The following is a 20,315-nucleotide window of genomic DNA, read 5'->3' on the forward strand; positions in this document are numbered from 1 at the left end:
CCCATCCTTTCTTCGAGGCAGGGAAAAATAAAATGACAGAGGAGAGGATCAACGAATGTCACCGAGCAGTGACTACGTTTGTGGTGAAGGGTTTGCACCCTTTTACTACGGTAGATGTCCCAGATTTTCGGTAGGTTAATTTCTAGGAACATGTTTAAATTAAACAGAATACATTTTATTTAAGTTATGTAAGTTTTATTTTAAGTTCAAGAGGAATATGTATAAATGTTTTTGGTTATTTAATTTTTTTTAAATGTGTATGTATACATACTGTATATGGTGTGTGCAGCATTATAGATAATTATATAAAAGAAAATTAATGTAAATAAACCTGTTTGTGCTCTTTTTTTCACCCCTTGGCCAATAAGAATCGATAAAATAATCGATAAGGAATCGAATCGATAAGCAGGAATCGATAAGGCATCGGAATCGTTAAAATCTTATCAATTCTCATCCCTAACTAAGACCCATGCATAAACACACACACACACACACACACACACACACACACACTTCAAAAACACACTTCAAACACACACACACCCTTTTCTCTGAGCATGATCGAAACAGATCCTCTCCTGAGAGCTGAAGGCTTCCACTGTAGTGAGCCACTAAGTGTGTGTACGGGTGTGACCCGGGCTATCAGCCACTGCCCATCTCGCTCATGATACCCCTCATATCCGCACGGATCAAACCAAGGCACAGGGATTACTGTCCATCAAAACCATCTTGCGGGGAGAGAGAGAGGAGCATCCACTGCAGCGGATGAAAGGCCTTTTCCTAGAAAACACGGAGGGATCACCTGCAGCGCTGGCCTGGAAAGAGCCGCTGGAGGGCTCGGATGGAGGAGGCTATCAAAGGCTTCGGTGTGGTGCCAGAGGCCCATTCCTACACATCATTAGTACATGTATGTGACACGGGCTCCGGTAATGAATGAGCCGGCTTGGCTCAATAAAGCCAGTGAATAATTGAAGCGCTTACTTAGCAGGTGTGTCTCCGTAACAGGTAAATGTTTATTTAATCTCCAGGTATCACGGAGCGGCATGAACCCACTGGAGTTTCCTTCCGCACCAACTCCCCATGACTAGTCGTATGAATGTATAACACATAACACAACGCAGTCTTACGGAACAATGGTGCCACGGCTTTTTTTTTTCTGGCTGTGATCTCTCTGTCTAAGATAGATTTCATGCACCAGTGTGAACAGCTGGTGAAAGAAACCCCAAAAGCATGGGAACTAGACAGAGCGAATGAGAGAGAGAGGGAGAGAGAGAGAGAGAGAGGGGGAGAGAGATTGCGTGAGAGACGAGTGCAGACTGCTCACCTCAAAGTCCTCGGAGAAGCCATGCAGGTTGTTGGCGTACAGCTCAGAGATGTGCTTGAGGAACTGCTTGACGGTGATGGCCTCCATATCATCTGAAAAAAAAAAAAAACAGAATTGCAAAGGTGAAAGATGGAAGATGGGCGCAGGTGAGGTCATGAAAAGTTGGGAACTAGTGGTGTGAGATTCGGAGAAAGTAGATGGGAGCATTGGGATAAAAACCCACTGGAGTTGGGGTAGCATGTGTGTGTGTGTGTGTGGGGTGACTGGTTTTGGCGTGTGTGGCAGTGGGGGGTGATCCCCCCCTCCCCCCCTGAGAGGCACTTTAAATATTTCAATGAGACAAATGAAAAAGCATGGATTATTCATGTTCCACCAGCTTGTGTTTCTTGTAGGTGAGAGAAGTTCAGCGCTTTCATCTCGTCGACAGGGCCATAAATGATTCACGCCCAGGCTGTCTGTGGTTATCCACTTTGTTGGAAATGTGAGTTAAAAAGCGAGGACACAAGCTTGAATCCCCCCCCCCCCCCTCCTCATCTCTCTTGGGCTGCTGATGTTTGTGATCTTGATGTGGACACCCCCCCACCCCCATACAACACACAGCCCTCCATTCATGTCCACCCCCCCATGTCGTGATGGGCTTGTTGGTACGGCTCTGCCTGCGAGCGGTTTGTTCGCCGGGACTTTCATGCATTAACCGGGACGGGGGGGTGCCACATCAAGCCCGTTAAACAGGAAGTGACACGTTGGCAGCATTACTGCTTATGACTCCTGACAGCGCCGACTGCAAACCAGGCGCGTTTACAAACACCCTCAAATCTCACATTCTGCCCCCCCTCTGCTCCTCTAATTTAACATCCGCCATGAAGCTACGGGCCCGCTCGGAAATAAATGATATACCGCTTTAAACTGCAATTACGAATGCTAATGTGGCTAAATAAGATGTTTATATTTGTTGATCTGTTTCCCTGATCTGCTGCTCATTAGATGCTTGATCTCTGTGTGCAACACCAATTGCTGCTACTAGCGAGCGCAGCAGCCCACCAAACATTCAAAATGAGGCTATAAATATGTATTATACCAACAAGCAGTAGATTAAGGGTAGGAGGGCTTTGGAGTGACTGCAGTGGAGGTTCTGAACTCGGGTGGGACGTTCAGAGGGAGATTAAGCCCGGTGTGGGTGGATCATTAGTGGTCCCTGTGGCTCTGGGGCTTTTCACCGGTCCCCAGTGCAGGGCCCAAAGCTCCCTGAACCCCCCCCCCCCCCCCCCAAAAAAAGCGAGCCCCGTCTGGCTCTGTCTGTATGTCTTATGCGCACTGTTCCCACTCATCCCTCTCAATCTGTTGGCCCATTGGCCTTAGAAGCAGGGGGAGGCAGTTAGTCTTCGCAGTGGTGGAGAACTGGCACAGCGCAGTCACCCAGGAACTGACATCCTCTGCTGCTTTACTTTTTTTCACACAGAGAGAGAGATATGTGGGTGTAGGGGGGGTGCGGGGGTATTTAGGTTTGAATATCAGGCTCTATGAGGTGTGGAAGGCTGGATGAGTGCTCATCTCCGGGTTTAAGGGAGGGGGGCGGGGGGGGGGTGACAGGCTGGAGGCCCCGGTGGGACCACAGAGCAGAGGAGTAATCTGAGCCTTCAATCTGCCACTCATCAGTCAGCCCTGGGTCTGCACCGCACGCGCTCCAGACCAGACACACACTCACACACACACACACACACACACACACACACACACGACACACGACACACGACACAGGTCACACACGTCACACTCCATAAGATTACTGCAGAGCAATTGGACGTGAGCAGATAATCATACACAACACGCACACATGTACACGCACGCTTGCAGTGACATGTAGGCCTACAACTGATACAAGCACATCAACAGACATTACAGTGAAATACCCAAGAAAAAAAACAAGTACCCCCAAAAACAACCTTGAAAATACACACACACACACACACACACACTCACAGACTCACATGAAAACTGTACCAGCTCATACCCGTACTCAAAACCTCTCGCTCTGCTCAAAGAATAAAACTTAAAACCAAATTCCCTGCCGAGTTCCGAACTCAACACAGCATGGACTAAACAAGGCACGCGTGGGAAACCGCTGAGCTAAAAAGAAATAACACCAAAAACCCACACGGCAGAAAAGGCCTCAACCCCTCTCTCTCTCTCTCTCTCCTCAGCCGCCATGACGGGGGCCCATTGTGGACGCATTATTCTGGATGAGTCAGAGCTCATAAATTGGATTCAGTTCACAGCATTTTCAGCTTTGTGTGGGGGACTAACAGAATAAAACCTGTAATCACTTCCATTATTCCATACGAGCTGGCGGGACAGATGGATGTAAACTACATTACCCAGAACGCCTCAGGCCATAATCTAAACTCATTGATCTCCTAAGCCCTTTACTTCGTAAATCAGACTGCGTATCAAATACAGACGAGGGCATCCAGACACCGCAAGTTAATGCCATCTGTGGTTTTCCTTGAAAGGTATCCGTAATTAAAACAGCCCTTGCATATCCCAAGAAGGTGTTTTTTTTAAAAGAGGGACACAATTGAGAGGCCTTTTTATAGAGTGTAATGACATTCATTTATATAGAGGGTGCTTATGGGCTATTATTATTGGAGCTGACAGACTCCATTATGTGGCAGAGGAGGGCAACAGTGAGGCGCCCACCATTAGACATGTCCCTCTGAATACCAACGCTGTCCAGTGCCAAAGCTGGCACAAAGGCATGCAGACAAAACACACACACACACACACACACACACACACAGACACGCAGACACACACTCACACACACAAATAACAAACACACACACAAACGTACAACCAGGCACACAACTTGGTCCAGGGCTCTGTGCCATGGCTATTGTTTGAGCATCAATAAAGCTCAAATTTGGGTTTGTTTCAGGGGACTCTGTGAATCAGTCTGAGGGGGAAGGGAGAGTTGTCAGTTTCCACATCACCGCTAATAGAACAAATCCCTCACCGCTGCCAGGGTGGAGAACCGCAACAACGTGCTCGAACCTGACAGACAGACAGACAGGCAGGCAGGCAGACAGACAGACGGACAGATGGACATCTCTAACAGCCAGCCAGCCCAAGAGCCTCCAGAGAGCTCCGGAGCTCTGACCTCACGCTCACACTCAGCGGAACGAGAGCTGACACTCACTGAAACGTGCACTAACACTCGGGGAGAAATGTCAGTTATGTGGCGTGGCAGGCTGACAGGTCACTGATAACAGACACAAACCTTTCACTGCCTCCTAGTGAGCCCTCACTGGTGCCGGTTCCCTTTCACCTGGCTTGAGAGCTTCACTTGACCCGGTTCATGCGAAAATCAATGTGGCAATGGATTTTTACACTGTGGACGGCCATTAAACTAATCTGATATGCAATCCACAGACAGGAATTTAAAACGACGTCTATATCTTTCTCCTGCTGGCAGCAGACAATTTTTTTTACTCCACAAGATGACGATTATTTGCGTAGGGAAGGTGTTTTGAGTACTTAAGCAAGTCGCCCACCCACATCCCCATGTGTATACACTTCCAAACCGGTTAACAACCCGCAGATTATGACTATTCTAGGACTGAAGGTGTTGAACATGGCAATATCCCTTCGAGGAAACGCTCTGACCGAGAGCTAAGTTAAAATGATAGCCTGGGGCTAGTCAGAGGCTCAGGTTGCCTCACAGTTCCCAGGTCAGTTTGGAAACAACAGTGGAAATGTGAGGAGGCGGATCTGACAGAGTCGTATGACAGCCTTGCTCTCCCATTCACACCGCTAAAGGACACATAGGGCCTGTAACAGGTAACAGAGAACCAGAGAGGACCGAGACAGTCAGCCAAGACAGTGAGCCTTTCACAGAGCAATTCCAGAAATTGCCCTCGATTTATACGAAGTGTCCTTAGGAACTATGTAGGGACAACTTAATACATAATTAATAAGAGAGCACCATAGCCTTTTTATGTTATATATACGATATCAAAGATATTTATTTTTCTTTTCTATCTGCCTCTGTCTGAAAGTGGCTCTTCTCTCTCTTCCTTTGTGTCCGGGAGTGTGACCCCGGGACCCGGGTGAATGGCTCTGAGCACGGTGTCACCGCTGAGTGTCCTTACCTGGGATGGGGATGACAGGGATGCTCTCGTTGGGAACCACCCGTGGGGAGCTGCTGTCCTCCACATAGAAATGAGCCGTCTGGAAACACCTCCTGATATACAGAGAAATAGAGAGAGAGAGAGAGAGAGAGAGAGAGGGAGGGAGAGAGAGCATAAGGACCTGTGAATAATGCATCGGCTCTTGTCATCACAAACACCATAGGTGACAATCCCCACTAAAGTAAACACAGATGGCGCTGCAAGACACGGGACAGGATCAAGATGTACTTTGAACTCCTGTTGGAAAGAAAAGGGCCTATTGTAAACACAATGAATCTGTTAGCACACAATCGCTCCAGATTACTGTGTACCGATACAAAATAAATAAATAGGACGACAGCACTGAAACACACGCGCACACAAACGCTCTACACACACACACTCAATAGCATAACCAAAGTCCGAAATGCTGGTATTAGTCTTTGATCTTACCCAAACCTGCGCGATGGCGTACACACACAACCCAAACACACACACTCGCACTCACCCTTCCCCAAGTCCCGGGGAGACGCGTCTTTCCCTCCGATATCACGAGACTGTGACTACATACAGACAAACTCTGGAGTGCTTCACAAGACAAACACAAAGTAAGGAGTGTTTTTGCTTGGCGGACTTCTGGGAAAAACCGCCACACACACACACACACACACACACACACACCAGCTTGCTGCGCGGGAGAATGAGATGCACTTTGAAAACGCAGGAAAACAGAAACAGGTTTGGCTCCTTTCCTATGCAGAATAAAACCAACGCAGCAGAGACAGTCGACAGGGTTAGATCTGATCACTGAAAGGCTTGATGAGGGGGAGAAGGAGAGCAGGAAAGACAGTTGTGAAGGTGTGTGTGTATGTATGTGTGTGTGTGTGTGTGTGTGTGTGTGTGTGTGTGTGTGTGTCTTGGGGGGTGGGGGTGTCAAGGAAGACTTAACAGGTTAGTTTAGAACCTGAAACAGCTTTGGGCTGAAGGAGCTCAACCTATAGAGCTATGCATCTTTAACTCAAGACTAGGTTGTGTTGAGTAAAAAGTGAACACACTCAGTCCCGCTCTCTCTCTTTCTCTCTCTCTCACACACACACACACACACACACACACACACACACACACACACACACACACACACACACACAGACAAGCACATGGCCTCAGAAATGAGAGTAGAGGGGGGTGAGTAGAAGGGGGTAAAGGGAGGGTTGCCTGTTGCCATGTGTCCAGTGGTCCTACCTGTACTTGATGCAGAGAAGTGAGCATAGGCTGGTCATCCTAAAGGAGACAGAGGGAGCAGAGGACAGGAGAGGACGGACAGGACAGGACGGACAGCAGCGCGCGCATGCTGCTGCCAAACGAGAGACTGGAGGGAGGGAGGAGGAGGAGGGGAACGAGAGAGCTAGAGTGAGAGAAGGGGCGGAGAGGGGGCCTGTCTGGATTACGTCACAACTGCCCACTCTTCTTTCATCCAGATCCTCGGGGCAAAATGGCCACAACCCCCCCTCAGGGAACACAGAAACCACCGCTCCCATCCCCTCCCTCCCTCCCCCCAAGAAGCAGAGTCCTCCTGCAAACTGTTGCACAAGAGCGAGTGAGTCAGTTTGTGTGTGTGTGGCTGTGCGTGTGCGCACATGCGTGTGTGTGTGTGTGTGTGTGTGTGTGTGTGTGTGTGTGTGTGTGTGTAGTTAGTTGGGCTAAAGGTCGGTAGGCCTGCTCTGGGATCAGTGCTTACACGCAGCCAATGGGCTGGTGGCAGGGGAGGGCACCTCAAAGGCTTCTCAATAGGATTAAGTTTGCTCAACATTCCCCTCTCACTCTAACACACTAACCCACACCAACCCCTCCTCCTCCTCCTCCTCCTCCTCCTCCTCCTCCTCCTCAGCCCTGTGCACCTGCTGTGACTCCTGCTACCTCCTCCTGGCCTGTCAGCTCCTTTGTTCTCTTCTGCACAAAGCAGACACAAACACACACCCACACGCAACCCCATAAACACACACACACACAGCCGTCCACACAGCCGTCAATTAAATTGATGATGACCGGGCATCAGACTAGACTTTCTAAAAGTCCTTGGACTGAGAACCATGACCATGACCTACTAGACTCTCGCTGCTCTGACTTTGCCATTATAAAACTTTGCTCTGCCATTCACTATAAAAGGGTGAGTGTTGGAGTGTAGTCCAGAAGAATCTCCAGGGTTAGGTGTTATCTGCTGAATGCATCCCTCTTTATAAGCTACACAATGGCAGAACGTCAGGACTTCAGAAGTATTTACACCAGACGTCTGTGCCACTCGCAAACTGTGCAAGTCTAATCTCTTTGGTCAGGCTTGCAACTTTGTTCCACACAACTTTAACTTTCACACACTACTTCTTTTGCATTACACACTGCTGTTTTTGACTGCATTGGTTTGTGCCAATGCTAATGCTAATGCTATGCTCCTCAGGGGCCATAGTGCAGGGCCCCAGAAACCTTCTCAGCATTTTCTTACATTTGTAACGAATTTGCAACTTGCTGTATCATGCCACTAATTGCCGTTATTCCCTGTGATGTATTTAAGCAAGGGACCCTTTAATAACGTCCACCAGTGTCTGTCTGTCTGTCTGTCTGTCTGTCTGTCTGTCTGTCTGTCTGTCTGTCTGTCTGTCTGTCTGTCTGTCTGTCTGTCTGTCTGTCTGTCTGTCTGTCTGTCTGTCTGTCTGTCTGTCTGTCTGCATGCATGCATGCATGTTTTTAAGTAGCCTATGTGCTGTGTGGGCCAAGTGCCAGAGATACCCCCGCTCTCTTGCTTCAAGTTTTCATCAGCTAGCTTTTTCCCCATGAAATCACTGGAAGATGGAAAGCAGCAGAATGTCAACACGGCGTCTCTGCTGAGGAGCTGTGGGAGCGTGTCAGTGGTGAAACGAGGGAAGCTGTCATTCCCCCTCTGCAGCGTCACGGCCCGTGACACACACGACAGCGCCCTGACACACCACTGACTCTCAGTGGCCTCGGTGAGATGTGTGTGTGTGTGTGTGTGTGTGTGTGTGTGTGTGTGTGTGTGTGTGTGTGTGTGTGTGAGGGAGGGGGGAGGTTACACATCTCGTTGCTCCCACAACCTTCCAAACGCTGTCCTTCACACACAAGGCAGGAAAGAATCTCTCTCTTCTTCTCTCTCCATGCTTTGTTTATCCAGATGAGTGACAGTGAAAAAAAAAAGATGTGGGCGGGGGGGAGCAGCAGTGAGTGTTGATTGTTACTTCCCTGTAGTGTGAGCATGTGTGTGTGTGTGTGTGTGTGTGTGTGTGTGTGTGTGTGTGTATCTGTTCGCAGTGCAGTCACAGAACTGCATTCTAAAGGCAGGGAAGACAACAGCCAGCCTGTTTTTTCAAGCTAAGCTACTGATACTAAGCCACTGATGTATAGGCATTGTGACATCAGGATGAGCCCTGAATCTCTTTGTAACCTCCAAACACCCACCCATCCACACACACACACACACACACACACACACACACACACACACACACACACACACACACACACACACACACACACACACACAGGTCCCAAATACCTCAAACTAGCAATTCAGCACCTTGAAGCCTCCTAAATACGGCTAATGAGATTGCTAACAGGCTCTCCAGCTCAGCGGGGCTGCCTCATCTGATTTGCAGCATGGAGTGTAGTTCGGCTCAGTGCCCTGTGAACATATGCGCCGACTTAAGCTCAAACACTGGTCTTACTGTATGAAGAGGCTAATCTGCCCCAGTCTGCTACTGGCATTAGCGCCTGGACGTTCCCAGCCTTGCTGCAACCCCTTCCAGGGCGCTCTCACTGGCGACCCTGCTGGCCATAGGTGGAACTGGAGTGTCGTTGGGCTCTGAGCCCCAGCTGGGGTGAAGGAAGGCTAATTGGCGTTGCATGGCACTGACCTTTCAGAGAGCCAGGGGGTGGGGTAGGGGGCAGAGAACGCATGAAGTGGTGATCTGGGCTGTGGAGGGCAGAGGCCCTTTTTGAGCTGCTGTTGACATTTAAGAGATGAAAAAAAAAGAATTTGTTTGAAAGTACTCCAGTGAGAACGCTTTGACTGACCAGACACAAGTGTATTCCAAAACGCAAGCATACTCAAGCTGATTAATGAATAAAGCATGAGTAGATGGTCTTTGTTTATTGACGCATGTGAAGGAGGTTGTGTATCCATGCCTGGTGGTTCTGTACGTGAACTGTACTGGATCATGCTAGTCATTAGTGAGAGACACCCTATGCTAATGCTAATGATCTGTAGGTCAGCCTGAGAATCTGTGCTTGTGGTTCATCTCCACTGCACCCTGTGATTTAACACTGGCACAATCACCTGCAGAATGAACTAATACAAAGCCTGTGCCATGGGCTAAACGGCAACTAATTCAAAAGCTGCCGTTCCAAATCACTGTTAGCTGGACCCAGAGTCACCACTGCCGGACTAATTGTGCTTATCCGAAAGTAAGATGGACTGACTCTGTGCGAGTCTTCTTTGTGTGTGTGTATCTGTATGAAGGACGGCGAAAGAGACAGAGAGAGAGAGTTTGCGTGTCTAAGATTATAGCTGACTCACTAACATGTCTTACAGTGGTATGGCAGACGCACAAGCTCCAGGTAGGCTTCAGCATGAGGATCACCTAGGGTGAGGGGTGAGGGGTGAGGGGTGAGGGCTTTATGGCTGGGGCTAAAAGATGGGAACACACTTATTCAGTTGCTCTTCCCTTCTCTCAACCTCTTCTAGTTTTCTTACCTAATTCCTTCTCTCCTCTCCTCTCCCATCCCATCCCTCCCGTCCTACTCCTAACGTGGCCTCTCTCCTCTCCCATCCCATCCCATCCCTCCCGTCCTACTCCTAACGTGGCCTCTCTCCTCTCCCATCCCATCCCATCCCTCCCGTCCTACTCCTAACGTGGCCTCTCTCCTCTCCTCTCCCATCCCATCCCTCCCGTCCTACTCCTAACGTGGCCTCTCTCCTCTCCCATCCCATCCCATCCCTCCCGTCCTACTCCTAACGTGGCCTCTCTCCTCTCCTCTCCTCTCCTCTCCTCTCCCATCCCATCCCTCCCGTCCAACTCCTAACGTGGCCTCTCTCCTCTCCTCGTCTATTGATCTCCTCTCCAACTGTTCTCCCTTTACATCTCCTCTCTCCTCTTTTCCTTCTCCTCTCATCCTGTTCTGCTTTTCCTTCTCCTCTCCTGGCTCTCCTCTCCGCTCCTCTCTACTCCACTCCTCTCCACTCCTCTCCTCTCCTCTCCTCTCCTCTCCTCTCCTCTCCTCTCCTCTCCTGTGTTCAGAGTGGTCGCCCTGCTGCAGCTCTGTGAGGGGGAGCAGATGGTCTCTGAGCCCCCAGGGCCCCAGGAACCCAAGGAGGGGCCACAGCACTGGCGCAGGGTATCACTAGGGCTGGCGCTGTTTACTAAACTGTGCCGTGTGCGGCGCCATGCACCCAAGCAGAAGGGAGTTTGGTACCACACACAAACAACAACAACAACAACATGGCCGAGACATACTGCTGTCTGCCTGCCTGACTATCAGAGGAAGAGCCACGCAAAAGCTACAAAACAGGCAAAGAAACAGATTGGAAGTGGAGTAAAAACAGAAGATAAGAGTCAGCTGGACAGCACAGGAAGGACTCAAAGGGAAAATGAGCGAACCAGAGAAAAGGCAAGAAGCGTTCCCCTTCAGGGCTGTCCGGTGCTCTCTCTCTGGTGGTGCTGGACGTAAAAAAAAAAAAAAACGTTTTAACTACAGCAGAGGTGTGAGCATCACAATAGGGCCGGGCCTCCTCTCTGACAGTAATGGCCGACTGGTTGCCTCCTGGCGGATGACGCCGCCACCTCCGTCCGTGTCAGCACACACACACTGAGCACCCCCCCCCCCCCCACACACACACACACACATCCTCATAGGCCCCCTTCCCTTTTACCTGCCCGAGCACCTTCATAAACCTGACCACAGTGACAAACAGGCATACGTAAGACCCATCCAAATCTACAGCTGGCCAGGGTTTGTTTACCGGCTGTGCCGTTTCCTTGCGGCACACTGAGGGTGGAGGTGGTGGTGGTGGTGGTGGGGGGTGTTTGGTGAGGAGCGGTGACTCACCTCCAGTAGACGAGCACGGCCAGCAGCAGCACCAGGCACACGAAGGTGAGCGCCGACACCACCACTAAGGGGATAATCCACTCCATCCTCCCTGACACCGGCACCGTCGGGAGGCTCGACACGCTGTTCTTCTCTGCAAGGCAGGAGAAAGGGGGTGTGAAGACATAGAAAAGGAAAGAAAGAATGGATGCATGAACGGCAGAGAGAAGTAAAGAGAAAAAGACAGAGAGAGAGAGAGACGTAAAAAAATAAATAAAGACTATCCGCTCTAATGGGTGTCTTTGTAAGGTGTTTGTATTTCCTTTGTGAAAGACATACCATGTAGGCCAGAGTAGGCTTGTGTCAGAAAAAAAAAAAAAAAAGAGCAGTCAAAAGTTTTTTTTGCGCTTCCTCCAGCAGACACAAGACTGCCTGAAGTCATGAAAGAAGCGCGTCCACGTCCTCAGCCCTCGTCTGTATTTTAGAACTAAGAAGCTCAAACTTTCTCCCTCTGTGTGAGTGCAACACCATCAGCGTGGCTCAGGTTGCATCATTTTTAGATCATCCTTTTGAATCTGTGCAGCATGCTGGCAGAGTATCAGTGCAGTTCCAGTTAGTGTGTGTGTGTGTGTGTGTGTGTGTGTGTGTGTGTGTGTCTGTTTGTGTGTGTGTGCGTGTGAGCGTGTTAGCTCCAGCGCACTCCGCTTTTGCTAAAGCATTCCCTCACTTGCTCGGAGTCCTGGCCTCTGTGCGGTTTAGACACGCTACACTGAGAAGCACATGCTCCCCCTGAGTACACCATGCGACCCGACATAACCCTCGCCCTCCCACAGCCCATGAGTCCCACTGAAGTCCTAACGGCACAGCTGAACCTACCTCAGCCCCGAGACGCTGCACTCCTGTCCCCTAACGGCACAGCTGAACCTACCTCAGCCCCGAGACGCTGCACTCCTGTCCCCTTCCTCTCCTAGGAGCTGCTGAGTCACCCTGAATACCTTGGTATTCTGCTGAGTCATCGTAAAACACCTCCAAAATAAGAGACTCCCTGAGTCCACACCACCCTCTTCTCCGGGAACCGACCCGATTCTGGCACGTACCGGAGCCCCCGTGCCCCGTCTCGTTCCCCGAGCCCATGGCTTCCGTTGGGCGGCCGCGACACGGTGCGGTGGTCCTCGCGGCAGTCCCCTGCGCTGCCCGTGGCACGGCCGAGCGTGTGCCAGGAGCATGCCGCTGCACTTCCTGCTGCGCGTCTGCCGGGCGCATGCGAGGCCGGCAGGAGTACAGTACACACAAACACAAACACACACACACGCGCACATGCACACACACACACACGCACACGCACGCTGAGCTCCAGTCTCACTGATCTCCAGTGCCAGCTAAAATAAGAGCAGAGGGCTTTTTTTTCCCCCTGCAGCTGCGTCTCCACTCTGTACTCATCTCACTGGACAAGAAAGTAGGCCAGCATGATGCCTTGGAAGAGAATGGAGGGGACAGAGAGAGAGAGAGGGAGAGAGAGAGAGAGAGAGAGGGAGAGAGAGAGAGGGAGGCAGGGGAAGAAAAGGAACAAACAGCAAACAGAAGTAGCGAGGGAAGAAGTGAGGGTGAATGTGAGGAGCAGCAGGGATGGCGGAGAAGAAACAGTGGGACTAAAATGAGGATGATGAAAGGCAAAAGTGTGGAATGCACAAATCAAATGATGGTGGGAGGAACAGATGACAGACAGAAAACTACAGGAGGGGAGGGAGGGACGGAGAGAGAGAGAGAGGGTGAGGGAGAAGAAAAAGAGAGAGGGAGAGAGAGAAACAGAGAGAAAGAGAGGGAGGGAGAGGGAGAGAGAGAGAGAGAGAGAGAGAGAGAAGAAACCTAACACTGTGCCTAATCAGAGACTTTGCTGCATTGTCCCAGTAATTTTCCATTTTGTGTTTCAGATGCTTTCATCCAAAGTGGCTTCCAATACTGGGAGAGCATACAACCCATATCTATAATACATACATATTTATCTGTGTGTGTGTGTGTGCTGTCTGTGCCCATGACCAAGGCATTGTAGGCATGTTGCTCTGCTACCTGAGCAGCAGAACACTCAGGCATCTAGAGAGCATATACAATACATTTATGTATATTTCTACATTTGATGGAGTAAAGTATATGCCTGAACTGTCTTGAACACAAGCCTTGCAATCATTGAACTTGACATTTTGCATGAGCTGCACTCTGAAATGTGTTCATGTTATTAGTGCCTGCCACCTGCTATGTGCCAAAAGCTCTGAGGGAAATGATGACTTTGGCAGTGCCGCCACCAAGGTATGCCATTATAAATAACAGACTGGCATCTGCAGAGTAAGGAGGCACGTGCTGGTAAAGTGTGCCTCTGTGGGCTGGGCCACACACAAACAGAAGCGCAGGCAGGCAGGCACACACACACACACACACACACACACACACACACACACACACACACACACACACACACACACACACACACACACACACACACAATCTTGTATGGCCCACACACATCACAATTTCCACTTAAACACACACATATCCCTTCACATCAACAAGATACAGGACTCAGATCCTTCCATGTCCCATACTCATAAACACTTCTCCGATGCACACACACACACACAAACACAGGCAGCTAACCATTGCTCTTTGCCACTGATGTGTCATCAGAATTAGCTCCAGATAGCCACCCATGTGGGGCGTGAACGTTCATTTGTAATCACTGGGCAATCACGGCCAGTCCGACTCCCTCATGCTCACACAGGCGGAGCACGGGATGGACGGGCTAATGCCAGCCTGCAAGGCCAGACAGACACGGAGACGCCGCTGCCCTGCCCATTATGATAGCCGCTTATCGACCTGACAGCCAAGCCTTGATTACGATTGAGAGCATGATGCAGCGAAGTGTGTTTGTGCGCGCACGCGCGTGTGTGTGTGTGTGTGTGTGTTTGCGGGGTGCCTGGAGTGGGAGGTAATTATCACACGCTGTGGTGATAACAGGCAATCAGCCACAGCTCCTGCAGGGCCCCTGCGCACGCACTGGGTGACTGGGGCATGAGCAGATGGCCACGCACAGCGCCGGCTTCGCCTCGGAGCGGCTCGGGTAATCGAACCTGGGTGCGGCAGCTAAGAGTCAGGAAGCTACGGTGCATCAGGGGTGTCGCGGTGAAACACAGAGGACACGACACTGTAGAAATGACAGCAAATGTATCTTCCTCGGTCAACAACAAACAAATAAACTACAGCAACCCCTTATTAAATTTGCCGGTGTTGCTCCCATACCGCCGTAGACGTGTGTGCATGGGGTGGAGTGAGTGTACACGCGGTCACACGTGTGTGCGTGGGGTGGAGTGAGTCGTGGAGCTCAGCTCACCTGTGTGGATGGCGAAGGGCCAGAAGCTCTTCTCGTCTGGGGTGGGCTTGCTGTTTAGAGAGGGGTGCTCCGGAGGCGCCAGGCCCACCATATGGGTGTCGTTCCTGGGCTCGCTGGTTGGCGTGGCCATGTCTTCGTCTGTGGGGCTCTGGCTCTGCGTCTCGGCGTGGTCCTCCGGGCCACTAGGGGGAGCCGTGCCCGTTTCTCTCCCCCCTCCTCTTGGTCCTTTCTCCTTGGCAGTGGAGTCCGGGGCGTCCGTAGGGTGCTCTTCGGCGTCGGTGGCCGTTCCGTTCGTGTGTGCCTTCTTCTTCTCCTTGCCTTTCTTGCCGCTCTCGTCCTCCTTCTCCTCCTCTTCCTCTTCCTCCCCTTCGTCTCCCTCCTCACCCTCGCCTTTGCTCGCTTTGTCGTCCTTGTCCTCCGCACGCTCTCCGTCGGTGGCGCTCGCTCCGTCGCCGTCCTGGGCTGGGGAAGCCGCCGCTGGATCGCTGCTGGGCAGCTGGCCGTTAGCCGGGTTGTGTCGTCCGGCCGAGCCACTGGTGGTGGCGGCGGCGGTGGTGGGGCCCCGGCTGGGCCACACAGAGCTCGGGAAGGAGGAGATGACGCCGCCGCTGAAGCCCAGCCCCGCCAGCAGCGTGCTGGTCACCACCGACGCCACCGTGGCCTGGCTCCCGCTGGACGAGGGCCCGATGCCCGTTGCCATGGAGACGAAGGAGGAGAACGGGATGCCGGAGGAGGTCCAGGTGGAGGAGCCCGAGCTGATGGGGGCCATGTCTGCTGATGAGGCCGGGGAGATGGTTGGCTGAGAGAAAGACAGGCAGACGGAGGAGGAGAGAAATGACAAAGTTAGTGTGAGACCCAAGACTGAGTATGCATTATAGCTTCACCTTCAGTGCATTATTGTATGCTACATAATTTATATCATTAAAGTGTACAATAGATATGTAGAGTGTGAGTGGCTTCAATCACAATGTCAAAACACTATATAAACAATCACAGTGGGAGACAGTGCTGCCATCTACAGGAGAGATGTTCCTTACCATGCCAGTTTTCACTATCCTGGTGCCTTCAAATCTGCTTGTAGTGTTTGCTGCAATGACAACACAAGAGCATTGCAAGTGAGGACAGCACTTAGCCACAGTGTAGTAATCGATACACAGTGCAGTGAGTACGTGTAGAATTATGAGTGTGTGTGTGTGTGTGTGTGTGTGTGTGTGTGTGTGTGTGTGAGAGAGAGACAGACAGACAGACAGAGAGAGAGAGAGAGAGAGAGAGAGAGAGGGAGGGAGGGAGGAAGAGAGAGAGAGAGAATGTATCACCTATGAAGAGTGTACTCTTGCTGAAGTCACTACTCAAGTCATTTCTGCACAGGGCCTGAACTCGGAAGAGATACAGGACATCCGGCGACACGGGGGAGATGACAGCCTCCTGGAAAACAAGACACACACACACACACACACACACACACACACAAATAAGCCTTTGAGGTGCCTTCCACAGATAAGAACAGAGACATACGGCCTGCTGAGGCGCACCTCTAAATAGACATGTCTGGAACACGCAACTCTGTTATCATGCAAAGGCTGGGGTGGGGAGGGCAGCAGCGAGCGTTTGATTCTGGAGACAAAAGAGAGGATGCCACAGTGGGGACCCATCCGCTCTCAAATGCCACAGGGCTCCCGGGCACCCCGCTGCTCCCCGACACCCCACGAAGATGCAAACACACACACACATACACTCACACCCGCTCTCTGCACTACGCTCACACACAAAAAACAGACCACAAAGAGAAAGAAAAAAGGAGACAAGAGACAGCCAAGGGGACAAAAACAGAAATGCTGCTTCCTGTTGATGACACACACACACACACACACAGACTGCACGCACACACACACACACACACACACACACACACACACACACACACACACACAGACTGCACGCACACACACCACACAAACACACACACACACAGACTGCACGCACACACACACACACACACACACACAAACACACAGACTGCACGCACACACACACACACACACACACACACACACACACACACAGAGACTGCACACACACACACACACACATACACAGGGTGTGGATCCTCTCAGGCCAGGATATGAAGATGGAACCAATCCCTACCTCCCTCTTCATCACTCCATCTCCTCACACCCCCCACCCTATACTGGGAAAAGATGCCACGTCCTTGGGCACGCTAATGTCCCAAAACAGGAGGCTCATGGGAAACAGGAAGGGTCAGAAATGGCTAATGGCACTGGAGCTGTTCGGCCCCCATTAGGCATGACAGGTGGCCAGCTATGTCACAATGCGCGACAAGGTCACCACACTTACTGCCTTCCACAGTGGGCTTATCCCCTCTCTGGCTTTATTGCACCGAGGGCTGATTGACAGCATATGCTGATAACTAGCTAGCACATTGCCTGGATTGCCCTTTAATGATTGTCTCGCGAGTGTCTTCCATTAGCACAATATTTAACTGATATTAAAGACACGTCCTCCTCTTCTTCCCAAGTGGCTGTCGAAGTGACAGGCACGTCATGCAGCCGCCTCAGCAGTGGTGTGGGGATGGTGCGACGCGTTCGCATACTCTCACCGGCAGGCTGTCATGTCTCCGCGGAGACGCCGTGTTTGGATTAGACCCCACCTCTCCTAAGCATGGTTTGTCGGTGTTTTTTTTTTAATGTTTTACACACACACGTCTCACATTACACACACGCACATCTCCACTCACGGATGTGAGTTATGTGCGTCGAAGCTGCATGAGCGATCGGACTCCGTGCGGAACACGAACAGCGCAAGGGGGGGATTGACAATGCTGTAATTCACTCCCCGTTCGCACCCACCTCCACACAAGTAAATCTACCAATAACCGACAAATAAACGACATTTGTTCTTTCACTTGCCTCGGCGCACACCGATTTATGCACGTTCCACACGGTTGAATTCTTTCAGGGACCTTTTTTTGTTTTTTAAATCATCTCTTTTTTTTCCATGGCTGCCAAAGAATAGTCAGTTACTACAGGAGGGGGTAGAGGTGGGGCGGCGGCGTAGCAAACGGGCCGGTCTTGAGTGCATTTTCCATTGATTTTGGTGAGAGCTTCTGTTCATCCCGGGCTGGTCTGTGATGTGACCCAGATAGCACTGATGTCTTGGGAGGAGAATTGAGAATAAAAATGGAAATGAAGCGCTGAAAAGAAAGGAGGGAGCGGGGGAGAGGGAGGGGGCGGGAAGCACGAAGGAGTGATGGAGAGAGAAAAGGAAGGACAATTGCCCCCCCCTCCCCCCCCATGAATCTACAGAAGGGGAAGAGTAGGGTGGGGGTTGTGGGTGCGTGGGGGGAGATGTAGGGAGGGTATGTGATTCCATTAATGATCGCATAGGAATAGGGCTTAGCAAGAGAGAGAAAGGCCTTGGCATTCCCCCATCTTCTCCTGGCAGAGCTGGGGAGTCGGCAATCTCCCCCCCTCATTAACTTCATCATCCCTTACACTGGCATAAAATGACATGAAAAAAAAAAAGAAGTCAGGAGTGGTTGGGCATTAAAAATATACAATCACTCCCAACTTGAAACGGTTTGGGTGGGGTTTCTGCCTCGTCCATCTGAGTGGAGTGGGAGAGGGGGAGACATGGAAGAAAGAGATAGAGAGATAGAGAGATAGAGAGATAGAGAGAGAAGCCAAGGTCGAGACAGGTCCGTCACAGCAGGCATAAAAAAAAACAAGTCAAAGCTTGAGAGACATCCATCATTCAAACGCTGCTGCATCGCACCGCGCACCGCAGCCAGCAGAGTCCGGGAATTTATGTGCAGCTATTTGTTTTAAATTGATCTTAAGAAACACCCACGGGGCCTTTGGTCTGACCGTAGACATGTTCGTTACGATCGCTCCTTGGATGCTAACGGTCCCTCTTCATGTATCATAACATCCCAAGGTCAGGTATACTTGGCCGCACAGAATACTGAATCATGGTACCTCATTCACTTTGATCATTTCTACAATAATGGCAGAAATACTTCACACTGAATGGGCTCAGAGCACCTGTACATCTGTGGGTGTAACTACGCATTTGACCTTGGGTCTGTGTACAAGTGTATATGTGTGGGTGTCTCTCTGTGCGCCTGCAGTTGGCCTTCTGTGTGAGTGTGTCTCTATGTGTGTGCGCATGCATTTGTCCTTGAGTGTGTGTGTGTGTGTGTGTGTCTGTGTGTGTGTGTGTGTGTGTGTGTGTCTGTGTGTGTGTGTGTGTGTGTGTCTGCACTCACCAGCTTCTGGTTGCTGTTTTTGACGTAGGTCTCCTCGAAGGACCTGTCGTTCTTGTTCCAGCTGTAGGAGATGAGGAAGCTGATGATGGGTTGGTGGTAGATGAGGTCCGGCCGGGTCCACTTCACCACAACTGCCGTGCGGTTTAACGGCTGGACCCGCATGTTGGTGGGCACACTGCTGCACACTGGGCACACGGAAGAGACGAAAGAAGGAACGAAAGAGAGAAAGAGAGAGAGAGAGAGAGAAAGAAAGAGAGAAACAGAGAAGAAAATACTTTAAAAACCCTTTTGATAAATACATTAAGAATTTCCACTACCCATATCACCACTAAGAAACAACTCTTGCACAGCCACTTCAGAGAGAGAGAGAGAGAAAGAGAGAGAGAGAGAGAGAGAGAGAGAGAGAGAGAGAGAGAGAGGATAGTTTGAAATGTGCCATGGTAGATTGAGAGTGTGTGGTTGGAGGCCTGCACTCAGTCATAATAAGTATAGGGAAAGAGAGGGCCGTGGTGGTGGAGGTGGTGGTGGTGGTGGAGAGCTGGTGGGTAGTGATGAAACAGAGGTCATCTGTTTTAGTGCGGGGGCGAGCACACAGATAAACATGGGAGATGAATCCTATTACATCTCAGGATGGCTGCCAGTGCACTCTGCTCTGCTCCCTGGCTATTGGAGTGAGTGTGTGTGTGTGTGCGTGTGTGTGTGTGTGTGTGTGTGTGTGTGTGTGTGTGTGTGTGTGTGTGATCCAGCCACAAAGAAAGGGGGTGTATACTGGAAAATAGACCAAAGAGAGTGAGTAAGGAGATGCAGAAGACAGCCGGAAAGAGATATGGCCATGCAGAGAACCTATGGAGGTACAACACGAACACAACAAAAAGAGAGAGAGAGAAAGAGAGAGAGAGAGAGAGATAGAGAGGTTCATTTGTGGGAGTCTAGCACTGAGTCATCACGCAACTCCTTTCCTCTGTGTCAGTGTCGGTGTAAAATAATGCATGAGCTCATATATACTGGGCCTCAGGCTCTCAGTCTGACTGTATTAGTTTTCTCCCAAGTCCATTCCCCTGTGTGTGA

General features: G+C 50.7%; 1 protein-coding gene across 1 annotated transcript in view; it reads right to left on the bottom strand.

The window, feature by feature from the left end:
• The window catches only part of ptprga (protein tyrosine phosphatase receptor type Ga), a 204,527-nt gene that overhangs the window by 13,924 nt on the left and 170,288 nt on the right, over positions 1–20,315 (bottom strand). The window contains exons 10-16 of the mRNA XM_031567522.2: positions 19,248–19,432; positions 16,279–16,387; positions 16,000–16,049; positions 14,963–15,761; positions 11,602–11,734; positions 5,473–5,564; positions 1,325–1,416 (exon numbers count right to left, since the gene is read on the bottom strand). Of these exons, the coding sequence (XP_031423382.1) occupies positions 1,325–1,416; positions 5,473–5,564; positions 11,602–11,734; positions 14,963–15,761; positions 16,000–16,049; positions 16,279–16,387; positions 19,248–19,432 (1,460 nt within the window). The remainder of the gene's footprint in view (positions 1–1,324; positions 1,417–5,472; positions 5,565–11,601; positions 11,735–14,962; positions 15,762–15,999; positions 16,050–16,278; positions 16,388–19,247; positions 19,433–20,315) is intronic.

Source organism: Clupea harengus, chromosome 5 (assembly GCF_900700415.2).
Source record: "Clupea harengus chromosome 5, Ch_v2.0.2, whole genome shotgun sequence".
NCBI lineage: Eukaryota > Metazoa > Chordata > Actinopteri > Clupeiformes > Clupeidae > Clupea > Clupea harengus.